The sequence below is a fragment of the Microcaecilia unicolor genome, chromosome 9, assembly GCF_901765095.1.
Source record: "Microcaecilia unicolor chromosome 9, aMicUni1.1, whole genome shotgun sequence".
NCBI lineage: Eukaryota > Metazoa > Chordata > Amphibia > Gymnophiona > Siphonopidae > Microcaecilia > Microcaecilia unicolor.
The window spans coordinates 75,234,071-75,247,906 of record NC_044039.1 but is presented as its reverse complement, the minus strand read 5'-3'; the positions used below and the strand labels follow the sequence as shown (position 1 = coordinate 75,247,906).

The 13,836-nt window shown below is 45.6% G+C and overlaps 1 protein-coding gene across 6 annotated transcripts in view; it reads left to right on the top strand.

The window, feature by feature from the left end:
• PRR5 (proline rich 5) overlaps positions 1–13,836 on the top strand; it is a 652,413-nt gene that overhangs the window by 620,003 nt on the left and 18,574 nt on the right. For all 6 annotated transcript variants that reach the window (XM_030214308.1, XM_030214307.1, XM_030214309.1 and 3 more), the window contains one exon: positions 11,217–11,355. In XM_030214308.1, the coding sequence (XP_030070168.1) occupies positions 11,217–11,355 (139 nt within the window). The remainder of the gene's footprint in view (positions 1–11,216; positions 11,356–13,836) is intronic.

Below are 13,836 nucleotides of genomic sequence, written 5' to 3'. Positions count from 1 at the left end.
TTGCTACCTTGAGGCTCGCCTCAGGAGAATCCCATTGAGCCGAAATTAGAGTTTTCTTGGCTTCATGGATGTGGAAGGTCCTGGAAGGGTGCTTGGTTCCCAATATAATAGCGGAACCTGCTGAGGCTGAAGGAGGGCCTTCCTCCGGAGAGGAAATACTCAAGATGCTCATAGCCTGAACTAACAGGTTAGGCAATTTCTCTGAGCGAAAAGCCGCACTGCAGAGGGGTCATCTCCCCCATCAGGGTGAGGATCAGCCTCCTCCAAAGAATCCCCAAGTGACCTTTGGGAGAACTCAGAAACGCTGCCTTCATCTACATCAGAGGAGACAGAGTCCCCCAAGACCTGAAGATCCACCCGAGGGTGCGTGATCAGGGAAGCCTCTTCCCCCATATCTGACGGGAGCAGGAGCAGTGTTTTGCAGTTGAAAGGCCTGATGCAGCAACAAAATAAACTTGGGAGAGAAACCCCCCTGTTTGTGCACCTCTGCAACCTGGGCCACAGCCCTAGAGGAACTCTCAACCTCCACTCCATAGAGCGGGGGAGAGGCGCGCTGCACATCCAAAATGGCATCCGGCGCATCACTCCGCGAAGGAGCCGCGTGGGAAGCATGGCGCTTAAACTTCGCCATCTTCTTACCGCCGCCCAACTCAAAGGCGACCATACCAGAGGCCATCCGAGCTGCATGGGCAGCCGACGTCGGAAGGGCGGATATCAGGGGATGGGCGCCTAAGGCGGGAAAGGCCGCCAATGCCCCAGCGGAGGAAAAACCGGCTAAATCAGCAAAGTCCAGAAGGGCGCCCAAAAAGGGCTTCTCTGCCTCTGATCCCCGCGCCTCCCCACTGGCCGCGCGATCGCTGTCCGGGGAGCGCTTTTTTGCGCCCTTACCATGATCCACAAGGGAAACATTCGGGGAACCCCCTGCCCGCTAGGAAAAGGTAAAATTACCTGCTTCTTGCTCCGAGCTGCAACGAATTGTGTCCCAGTGAGCAGCTGCAAGTAAAATCTTTTCTGCTTCAAGATTGTTAAGTTTTTGTTTTTTGTTTTTTTTAACGGAGCCAGCGGGAGGGAGGAGAAAAGGAGGGACCTGGCACCACCAGGTTTGCACTTGCTCACGAAGAGCCCTCAACCCCAGGTACTCAACAAAGCCTAAGTAAATAGGCCTGGAGACCAAGCCAGAGCTGCTGCGTGTGACCACACACCTGCTAGATAGAGAGAATACTGGGGATTTCCTGGTAGCACATGACCACATATAGAGAGGCAAAAGATTGCTCTCTATCTCCACCTGCTGGTAGATGGACACAACCCACCAGTCTATGGATTGATCTGCTTGATGATATGGAATTTGAGTTTTGAGATAAATCTAAGTGCGTCTTGGCATTGGAAACACACAGGACAGCCTGCTTTAAGAGATGGGGAACGGCAAATAGTGATCTGTGTGATTATGGAGAAGTATAGACCAGTGGCCTGGATCCCCCCAATTTGGGTTCAGGCCCCCCCCCAAATTGATGTGCTGTCTGCTGGTTTGGCTGGTGGGGGTCCCCAAACCCCTCCAGCCGATGCCACGCTGCCTGCCCTGCACCCCCCCCCCCCCCCCCCCCCCCCGGTCTTGTGCAGATGCTTGGTTCTAGTGAGCATGCACAAGGGAAGCTTCCCCCACCCCCCATGCATTCGTGAAAACTGAGCATGCTCAGGGGGTGGGCATCCTTCGCATAGACTCAGAGTTACGCAACCCCCAGCAAATATGTACTTTAATTAGGTTTCTGCTTGTCACCAAAATAACCATTGTAATTCTCAGAGGAATGTTCTGATCTCCCTATCTCTTAGGATACTTATAAACTGCTTAGAGACTCAGGAAAACAAACATCAGCTGGAGGGGACCACTTCCAGCCCAGGTATTAAGGTTGCAGCAGGAAAGCAGGGCAAAATTTTGTGACCCCCATTACCCTTTACTAGCACCCATGTGGTAAAAGAAGGATTTAAACCCTGGATTGCAGCCCCTAGCTCTAACCAGCAGTATTTTAAACCTCTTGGAGTATGATGTGATACCCCTGTAGGACTATATGGATGCCTCTAACATTTAGAACACGCTTATTTTTTGCGTGCTCTAAAAATGCTAGCGCACCTTTGTAAAAGAAGCCCTCAATGACAGGGAAATGAAACATGGGACTCTTTTACTAAGTTCCATTATGTGCTAACGTGCGCCTAACGCAGCTAAAAATGGAGCACTGTGGGACATGCTCAGCCATCCTGCACGCTAACCATGCACTGAAAAATATGTCATAGGTGGAGAGTGCCCAACAAACAATTGTTCTGTGCAAAGAGAAGCTAATGATCCACTCTATAAACTCTCTGCATATAAATGTGATATTAAACACTTAACAAGCACCACAACCTGTTACTATATTATCAGACTACTTTGTATACTAAAAAAAAAACTTTTGCAAATAGTAAGAAATATTTTAAACTAATAATGATAATTAATGTAATGTAATATTTTTGTATAAAAAGGAACTCAAAAGTGTAATGAGCAGTTTACAATAAGCAGCCTGAATGTTCACCAGCTGCTTAAAAAGACAAATAATGGGCCCGCAAAGGCTCAACTTGTCAACATCTAAGACACATGATAGAGTTCCCCATTTCCTATATAATAATTCTCACCTTCAACATTCTATGTGTCTTTTTGCTTGTGTCCGTGGCAGAGGTAGGAGTTGGTCTGCTAGGCTCCGTAGATCAGGCTCACGTCACTGGACCCATTATGACGAGATTCCGGTGGGGAAAAAAAACTCACAGCTGATCCAACCCCCCCCCCCCCCCCCAACTGGCACACGCATAATTGACAGCCAAAAAACCGAAAAGGCTCGAGACTGCCTGACGCGCTCACCAGCCACCCTCCCAAACCTGCTGCGTTCACCAGCCGCCCTCTTGAACCTGCCGTGCTCACCAACCGCCCTCCCGAAACACCACAGACTCAGACAACAGCCTCCCTCTAGATTTACCGCTGTGTAGTGCATCGCGCTCAAGTACGGAGTAACAGTAAGGAGGGAGGTCTTTCCACAACTTCCTCCACCCACCCCCGAGGCACTGCCCGCCCCTGTGAAAACTGCACGGGGGTCTGGAACTCTGAACACGGGGGGGAGGGCTTGCACTTCGGACGGAAGGGGGGGCCTTACAACTCACCCCAAAAACTATAAGAGTGGGAAAGGGCTATACGCAGGACTTAGTGCGGTGCATTGATAGAACAGCGTGTTTGTGATCAGATCACTACAGGCTTTACGCCTGTACAGGAATGGAGGTGCGTTGGCAAAGGTGTGTGTGTGTAGAAGATCTTCCACGAAGAACATGAAAGAGAGCGATAGAAGCAAAGAAAAGGCAGATTGCAGCTGGTTGTGGACTACAGGTCCCAAAATGCACTTTGTATGTCATCTCACACCTGCAGCCCAGCGAAAGTCAAGTATGGGGGCACTGTTTCTCTTCCCATAATGATAGTAAATTAGAGCTCCGGACTGAAAAGGAAGAGCTTTTTAATCCTACTCCAAAGGGTCTAACTCTTCTGGGTAAGTTTTCTGCTGGCTATTATCTCTTGAGGGGACGCTCGCTAGGTTCAAAGCGATGGACAGAAAAATCCAATATTGTTCATTCTCATTAAGATGTTGATTCCTGTCTCCTCCCCTCTGAGATTCCAAGATTTGCTCAAAGACTAACCATTTAATCTGAGAAAAATTATGTTGGTACTGTATATTACATTATATTATCATCATTATTTTAAATATTTTTTACTACTTGCAAAAGTTTTTGAGTATACAAAGTTGTCTCATAATATAGTAATATGTGGTGCTTGTTAAGTGTTAAGTATCACATTTATATGCAGAGAGTTTATAGGATGGGTGGAGAGTGGGCATTCCTGAGGTAACCAGTTAGCTCATGTACATTAGCTGCCTACAAAATGGGTGGTGGTAAGTGGTCATACAGTAATTTTTAAAAATGGCAACATTAGCACATGAAAGCCAAACTCACAAACAGGTAGGAACCTCTATGTGTAGTCCAAAGTCCAAAGCAAAAGTAGAGGATGCCACAAACCACACCAGCCAACAGGATGAAGTGAAGAGTCCTTTATTCAAAGCACCAGTGATTGGACCCAAGAGGGTGCATGTTTCAATAGTGAAGCCACCTGCTTCAGGGGTCACAAAAGCAAAGTTAAAAACAGGAAAACCTGGTGCAGAATAGTAGCACAGCCAAGTCAATTTGTCTGTAGTGGATGGACGCAGTCTTCAGGGGGTTGGTATTCAATTTGCCCGGGTCTCCTTTCTAGACCAGGCAGGTGGAGGCGAATACAGACCACTTCAGGTCTTATGTTAACTCCTACAAAGTTGCTGAAGTCTAAATTACAATGAGTGGAGGAATGGCCTAGTGGTTAGGGTGGTGGACTTTGGTCCTGAGGAACTGAGTTCAATTCCCACTTCAGGCACAGGCAGTGCCTTGTGACTCTGGGCAAGTCACTTAACCCTCCATTGTCCCAGGTACAAATAAGTACCTGTATACAATATGTAAGCTGCATTGAGCCTGCCATGAGTGGGAAAGCGCGGCGTACAAATGTAACAAAAAAAAATGAGTATAGAACCAGCAGCAAGAGTTATTTTTGCAGCAAACAAATATGATCATATTACTCCTCTATTATTCTGTTTGCATTGGCTATCATTAGAAGCAAGATTTCAATTTAAGGTATCAGCTTTGACCTATCAAGCATTGTGTGACTCTACCCCTACTTATTTAGGCATTCATCTTGCTTTTTAAAATATTTATTTCTAGATGTACTACAAATCATTTTTTATTAATCTTTCCCTCATTTCGCCATGCAAAGGTAATCTACTTTTTCTTATCAGGCTGCACAGTTTTGGAATTCTCTTCCTTTTAAGAATTTGTGATTATCTACAGTTTAGGAAAGCCCTTAAGAAATTTTATTAATTCGTGGTAACTGAGTTTTTTTGGAAATTATTGTATAATCAGGTTTAAACATTGTAATGCCTGATGTTTGTTCAGTTTTTGTCTGTTACCCGCAGTGAACTTTGTGGTATTTTGTGAGTTGTAAGACGGTAGTAATAATAATAATAATAAAAATAACAATAATAATAATTTAGAGCAGTGGTTCTCAACCTAGTCCCTAGGAAACATCCAGCCAGTCAAGTTTTCAAGATACTCAAAATTAGTATGCATGAGAGAAATTTGCAATTGAATCAAGGACATGCTATGGACGTAATCTACTTAGATTTCAGCAAAGCTTTTGACACGGTTGCCCACAGGAGACTTGAATAAACTAAACGGGCTGAAGATAGGACCCAAAGTGGTGAACTGGATTAGGAAATGGTTGACGGACAGACGCCAGAGGGTGGGTGGTAAATGGAATTCGCTCGGATGAGGGAAAGGTGAGTAGTGAAGTGCCTCAGGGATCGGTGCTGGGGCCGATTCTGTTCAATATATTTGTGAGTGACATTGCTGAAGGGTTAGAAGGTAAAGTTTGCCTTTTTGCGGATGATACTAAAATTTGTAACAGAGTGGACATCAGGGAGGGAGTGGAAAACATGACAAAGGATCTGCGGAAGCTAGAAGAATGGTCTAAGGTTTGGCAATTAAAATTCAATGCGAAGAAATGCAAAGTGATGCACTTAGGGAGTAGAAATCCACAGGAGACGTATGTGTTAGGCGGTGAGAGTCTGATATGTACGGACGGGGAGAGGGATCTTGGGGTGATAGTATCTGAGGATCTGAAGGCGACAAAACAGTGTGACAAGGCGGTGGCCGTAGCTAGAAGGTTGCTAGGCTGTATTGAGAGAGGTGTGGCCAGCAGAAGAAAAGAAGTTTTAATGTCCCTGTATAAGTCGTTGGTGAGGCCCCACCTGGATTATTGTGTTCAGTTTAGGAGGCCGTATCTTGCTAAGGATGTAAAAAGAATAGAAGCGGTGCAAAAAAAAGCTACGAGAATGGTATGGGATTTGTGTTACAAGACATATGAGGAGAGACTTGCGGACCTGAACATGTATACCCTGGATACAGACGTTCAAATATTTGAAAGGTATAAATCTGCAAACGAACCTTTTCTGGAGTTGGGAAGGCAGTAGAACGAGAGGACATGAAATGAGATTGAAGGGGGGCAGACTCAGGAAAAATGTCAGGAAGTATTTTTTCACGTAGAGAGTGGTGGATAATTGGAATGCCCTCCCGCGGGAGGTGGTGGAGATGAAAACGGTAATGGAATTCAAACATGCGTGGGATAAACATAAAGGAATCCTGTTCAGAAAGAAGGGATCCTCAGAAGCTTAGCCGAGATTGGGTGGCAGAGCCGTTGGTGGGAGGCGGGGCTGGTGGTTGGGAGGCGGGGCTAGTACTGGACAGACTTATACGGTCTGTGCCCTGACAATGGCAGATACAAATCAAGGTAAGGTATACACAAAAAATAGCACTTTTGAGTTTATCTTGTTGGGCAGACTGGATGGACCGTGGATGTTACTATAGGCTGTTCTGCCACTGAGGGAAATACCAGTAATCACACTTCCTGTTGAGAAGTGTAGTACAAAGTTAAAAACATAAGAATAGTCATACTGGGTCAGACCAATGGTCCATCTAGCCCAGTATCCTGTTTCCAGCAGTGGCCAATCCAGGTCACAAGTACCTGGCAGAAACCCAAATAGTAGAAACATTCCATGCTACCAATCCCAGGGCAAGCTATGGCTGCCCCCATGTCTATCTCAAAAAAAAAAAAAAGACTATGGACTTTTCCTCCAGGAACTTGTCCAAATCTTTTGTAAACCCAGATACGCTAACCGTTGTTACCATATCCTCCAGCAATGAGTTCCAGAGCTTAACTATTCTCCGAGTGAAAAAATATTTCCTCCTATTTGTTTTAAAAGTATTTCCATTGTAATTTCATTGAGTATCCCCTGGTCTTTGTACTTTTTGAAAGAGTGAAAAATTTTTACCCATTCTACACCACTCCAGGATTTTGTAGACCTGAATCATATTACCCCTCAGCCATCTCTTTTCCAAGCTGAAGAGCCCTAACCTCTTCAGCCTTTCCTCATATGAGAGGAGTTCCATCCCCTTTATCATTTTGGTTGCTCATCTTTGAACCTTTTCTAATTCTGCTTTATTTTTTTGAGGTGCAGTGACCAAAATTGAACTGACCAGAATTGAACGTAATACTCAAGGTGAAGTCACACCATGGAGCGATACCAGTGGCGTAGTTATGTGGGGCCATGAGTCTCATCCAGGCACCTAGTTTTGCTGGCAGGGGTCCCCAACCGGGGACCCCTGCCAGCAAAAGCCTTGTTCAGCAAGTAAAAGCCTTGTTCAGTGCTGGTCTCCAGCGCCACCGCGTTGCTTGCCCTACTCTTTCTTCCTCTTCACGTCCTGCACGCTTCTTTTGCTGCTGTGGGGTGTGGCAGGGCGGGGGGGAAGTGGCGAAGAGGCGGCAGACTAAAATGGCCCCCTCCCACCGCGAGGTCTGGCTACAGCTCTGAGCGATAGAGACACTATAATATTTACCAGCCCTTTCCTAATAATTTCTAGCATCCTGTTTGCTTTTTTGACCGCCGCCATACACTGGGCAAGAGATTTCAGCATTTTGTATTCAATGATACCTAGATCTTTTTCTTGGGCACTTACTTCTAAGGTGAACTCTAGCATCAGGTAACTATGATTCTGATTTTTTGTTCCCAATATGTGGATTGAATAGTACTCTAGAATAAACCACATCTCCTATTTAGCTGACCTAAGTCCTGTACCTCTCTGGATATAAACTACGAGGACACAGGCTTTATTTACAAGGATAGAATATGGATAGGAATGCAACAGAACAAAAGATTAAAGTTCTTTAAATGCTAAAGTGAACACTAATCAGGTATCAATTGGAATAAAACACACACGCTCCTTATGGCAAGAGTGACCTGTGTCCCCCATAGGATTGTGATTAGATATTGACATACAACCTGAGTAGGTAATATAAGCCTCTTTCTTCTCGAGGACGATGGGAATAACAGCTCACTCTTGACCTTCATCTGTTGCTGGAGATCTGACAATCTAAAGTGTTCTGGTGATGATCAGATGAAGAAGTAGTAGGTCAGGTAGAGTAGGTAGTTTGGTAGAATGGTAGGTTAGTTATCTCTTTCCACAGCAAGTGCCCTTTTATATCATTTTGATATCAGCAGTGCCTTTGATTTGATAACACAGAAGATGATTGATTAGCCTGTGCCCTTTTGTTGTGAGTAAAGAAACCACAGGAATGTCTTATGACATTACTGCGGAGATTTTTCCCTGAGTTCTGGGCTCCAGGCAGGCTGGGTTGATATGACCGAGGGTCCTTATCGATATTTGCCCACATTCCTTCTTGCTTGCATCAGCCAGGTTGCCATCTAGTCAGTTCCAACAAGGTCACAGGTTCTTTTCTTCAGAAATACATGTCTGGGCAAAAAAGGTTCTCTAGGTTAGCACAGAGCAGTACATGCTGTGAGCTGTATAAGAGGTACAACAGGTCTGGTCTAATCAAGCTCTGTAAGACACTGGTTATATTGTGACTGGGAGGGGCATAATCGAACGCGAACGCCCATTTCCATGGGCGTCTATGTCTGAAAACGGGTATGTGAAGAGGCGGGACAGACGGTATTATCGAAAAAGATGGGCGTCCATCTTTCTTTTCTAAAATACGGTTTGGACGGACCAAATGCCATGGATTTGGTCCCTTCTGAGATGGGCGGGTTTTTTTTTTTTGTGATAATGGAAACTAAAAACGCCCAGCTCAGAAACGTCCCAAGCCAAGCCATTTTGTCGTGGGAGGGACAAATGTACAACACTACCATAGCTCTTAGGGGTGAAGGGGGCAACTACATGTGAGTACAGTGGGTTTTAGAGGCCTCCCATTAACCACCACAAGTGTTACGGGTGGGGGGGGGGGGGGATGGGCCTGGGTCTGCCAGCCTGAAGTGCACTAAAAGTGCTCCAGGGACAGGACTTGTTGCTGCTGTATACCTTGGCACAGCAGTTGACACCTGAAGACTAATCTCCGTGAAAACGTCCTTTATTTGAATAAGCACCTTTACTCACAGTTAACTGCAGATCAGAGGTTGTGCCCCACTGGCAACGAGTCTCGCTGGTACTGAGATTAGCAGTAGGTCCAAGCTGGCAGAATGGTGTACAATGCCCTCTTTCAGCAACATTCAAGGTAAGAACTAAGTGTTGTAACGTGGCTAACACATGAAAGTGATCTAAAAGTGTCTTACACAAATGGCCACTACCTCATGGACTACCGGAAACAAAACAGAGCACACTGACCCAGTAAGCAGAGGGAAAAGCACCATGGGAGTAGAGCCTACCAACTACAAACATCTTGAGCATTTAACACAAGCTAGTGGAATCACGGAGCCCAAAACCTACACCCACCACAATGCATTGCTGATGTGACTCTGCAGTGCCCTTAACAGAAAAGGTGTCACACTCACCCGAGACCCACATCAGAACCAGGGAAAGGTTGTCAGAGGATAGAACACATTCTGCTGTCATGGAGGTGGGTACGGCATTTGAGGCTGGCATACAGGCTGGAAAAAAAGGTTGTAAAGTGGGGGTTTTTTGGTGGGAGGGGGTTAGTGACCACTGGGGGAGGTCATCTGGTCAGTTGGGACACTTTTTTGGGACTTGGACAAAAAGGGTCCAAATAAAGCGGATCAAATTCTCGTCAAAAACGCCCTTCTTGTTTCAATTATCAGCTAAAACCGCCCATCTCTCCTCGGCCGATAACCCCGCCCCAGTCCCGCCTTCGCCACGCCTCCGACACGCCCACATGATCGTTGTTCGTCTCTGTGACAGACTGCAGTTGAGGACGCCAAAAATCAGGTTTCAATTATACCGATTTGGGCACCCACGGGAAACGGATGCCCATCTCACGATTTGGGTCGAAATATGGGCGTCTTTCTCTTTCAAAAATAAGCTGGAAAGGCTTTTACCGCTACATGCCCCCACAGTGTGTGTGCAGTGCATTGTTCATATTGTTGTTTCAGAATGTAAGCGCACTTCCTGCTTATTGTGTGATCTTTACTCATATTGGTCATTTTCTTCCATGTGACCTCCTTCTTCCCCTCAGAAAAGAGCAGAGGCCACCATCACAGCCTGAGGTGCTTTACAGTCTGTACTCTTGATAGGTCAGCTTCTGTATGTGACATACACAGTTACTCAGGCCCTGACTCTATTGGTCCTTTCCTTGCCCCCTAGCCTTATATGTCATCTTCTTGCCCCATCCTCCCTGCAAGGTAGATTCTCCATCTTGTTGTCGCAGAGCATGCAGTGATGCTCTGCCTCTCTCTTCCCGGAAGCAGACTCTCGTTTCACCACATAAGCAGCTGTCTTTGAAACAAACACAATTTACAAACTTTTCCTTTGCTTTTTAAGCATTCTCTTTTCAAATTCCATCCTTATCAATAAATCAACTCATTCTTTAGACATTCCATATCCACGTATCTACAAGATTGTCAACTTGTCAGCAGCTGTGAATCTTCAGTACAAAGACTGTTACCCTGGGGCACAAAGACTTCCAGTTTAAGCTTCTGCATGCTATAAGTAATGTTTTCATACTTATATTGCAATAAGCAATTGAAATTCAGGAGCAAAGAGTCTTCTTTATGGATGTTGGATTGCTGCTGGTTTAACTATCTGAATAGTAAATGCATGTGCATGCTTTGTGGGACCAGAAACACTGCCTCCATCGTATGCAAATCTGTCTTCTGCATATTTGTGGATATCTTGAAAACCAGACTGGCTGGGTATTTCTGAAGAACTGGGTTGAGAATCCCTGATTTAGAGGAAAGAAGTGATTCACTGAAATGCTATAGCCAGGGCTGCTAATTAATCTTATTCCATAATGCAGTGCTCAATGTAAAGGCTGTTTTTAACTCCTAACTCCTATTCACTTGTTTAGGGCCCATGTCTGTTTTATCATTCCCACCTTAAGTAATTCCCTTATCCCTTATTTGTCCTGCTTGTTTGTCTTGATTAGATTGTAAACTGTCTCTTACATTTCACTGTACAGCTCTGCATAGGTCTAGTAGCACTATAGAAATGGTAAGTAGTAGTAGTAGTAAAGCTATACTTGTAGTGAATGCACAGTATGACCTAATTTCTCTATGATGCAAAACTCTTCTGCCTTCATTGAAAATGCGGACTGTCTGATGTTTCAGGGGGTGCATGAATCGAAAGGTGTGTCCGATGAGTATTTGAAACTGGAGCTGCTTATACAGAAAGTGGTTTCTCCCTACCTCGGTACCTACGGGCTGTACTCTGCTGAGGGATCCTTTACTCACTCTGCCTGTATTTTGGGTAAGACTGTTAACAATTTTTTTTCTTAAAGTACTACCTATTCCGGCACAACACAGACCAAATGAATGTCTTTGTGCTTTTAAATTCTCTTGTGAACCGCATATAGGTTGTGATCAGGATTATGGCAATTGCTAGGGATGTGCATTTGTTAGTGCATCTCAAAAAATTTAGTAGGCAGAAAACCAATTTAATACAGAGCACAGCTATGCCCTACATAGTCTCCTTCTCCCAGTGGTGTGCTGGTAAATTTTTAACAACGGGCTCTCTCCCTGGTCCACCTCTGCGCCCCCACCCCCAGTTGCAGAGCTGGCTATACCCTGGGAGAGAGCCTGGGGAGGGTGGGGGGGGGGGGCGGGGGCGGGGCAATGCATTACTCTCTCCAGGAAAAAAAATGTGAATGTTTCCAGGTTCCAATCTAATTCTAATGAGTAAATAAATAGATAGAAACTCTGAACATTGAGCACCTGATTCTCATAGAAGCCTTTTACCAGGAGAAAAAAAAAATCTCTGCACCAATATAACAGGGTTAGGGTTTCCCTATAACCAACCCCTCCAAATGACACACCGATTACGATTTATAACAAATTACTACTCTACCTATGAAAAGTTATTCCCTTATTATACTTCCTGTGTGTACATCTGTATGCTGCACAAGCCAGCATGTTTGAAAATACTTTTTTTTTTTTACAGTATCTCCCCCATGGTCCGGGTCCCCACCCGACCTATTCCAGACTTACTCCCCGATCCGCAGGGCCCCAACACAAACCTCAAGGCAGCCACCCTGGTGGTCTAGTGGATTCTTCGGGGCAGGAAAGATCCCAGTCTTTCCTGCCCGCTGCCGGCACTGACTCTCCTTCTGCGGCATCGTTTTTTAAAATGGCTGCTGAGACTTACAACGGCGGCCTCCAAGACTTCAGCGGAAGTCTCGGTGGCCATTTTTAAAGAGCGATCTGGCAGCAGGAGGGTCAGCGCCGGCAGCTGGCAGGAAAGACTGGGGATCTTTCCTGCCCCGAAGAATCCACTGGACCATCAGGGTGTCTGCCTTCTTCAGGCTGCCTTCTTCAGGTATTTGCTGAAGCCTGGGACCCTGTAGCTCAGGGGCGAGGAGAGCCAGCTCGGCCTGCCAGAACAACCGGCTAGCAAAAAGCTAAAAATTTAACAACTGACTCTTGCGATCTGACTCCAGCACACCACTGCCTTCTCCAATATTAACTGCTGCAACATCATAGGATCACTTAGGCTAGAGGCAGGGCTAGTCCATCTTTTAGGCAGACTAGGTGTCTGCCTAGTCTGCCTAGGGTGGTACAGTTTGGGGGTGGCACCAAGGCAGCAGTCATGGCATCTATAGTAGATTCATTGTGTGGCTGGTGCAGGACCTTGAGCATTCATGCATGCTTAAGGCTTGTTGAGACCTACCCTCTCTGAAACGGGAAGTTCAGAGGGAGCAGGACTCAGTAGGGCTTGAGCCTCAGCAAACACTCGAGGCCCTGTGCTGGCCATGATGAATTTTCTATAGACACTATGACTGCCATATTAGCACCAGTGCCACTCAAGAGGTAGGAAAAAGGAGTTGTTGCTGATCACTTTATGAAGGGGTGAGTTGGAAAGGATAGAAATGCTGAACACCATGGGAGGGGGAGGTATTAGGAAAGGAATGGAAAACAAAAATGAGGATGTTATTATGCCTTTGTATCGCTCCATGGTGCGACCGCACCTCGAATATTGTGTTCAATTCTGGTCGCCGCATCTCAAAAAAGATATAGTGGAATTAGAAAAGGTGCAGAGAAGGGCGACGAAAATGATAAAGGGGATGGGACGACTTCCCTATGAGGAAAGGCTAAAGCGGCTAGGGCTCTTCAGCTTGGAGAAAAGGCGGCTGAGGGGAGATATGATAGAGGTCTATAAAATAATGAGTAGAGTTGAACAGGTAGATGTAAAGCGTCTGTTCACGCTTTCCAAAAATACTAGGACTAGGGGGCATGCGATGAAGCTACAATGTAGTAAATTTAAAACGAATCAGAGAAACATTTTCTTCACTCAACGTGTAATTAAACTCTGGAATTCGTTGCCAGAGAATGTGGTAAAGACGGTTAGCTTATTGGAGTTTAAAAAAGGTTTGGACGGCTTCCTAAAGGAAAAGTCCATACACCGTTATTAAATGGGGAAAATCCACTATTTCTGGGGTAAGCAGTATAAAATGTTTTGTACATATTTGGGATCTTGCCGGGTATCTGTGACCTGGATTGGCCACTGTTGGAAACAGGATGCTGGGCTCGATGGACCTTTGGTCTTTCCCAGTATGGCAATACTTATGTACTTATGAGGTAGGGAGCCGATATTAGACAAGGGAAGGTGAGATGCTGATCATGAAGAGGCCTGTGGCTGAAAGTTCACCTAGGATTGCAAATAATCTTGGGCCAACCTTTGCTGAAAGAAATCCTACCTTCCCCCCCCCCCCTTCCCCCCAAAACGTCTCTTACC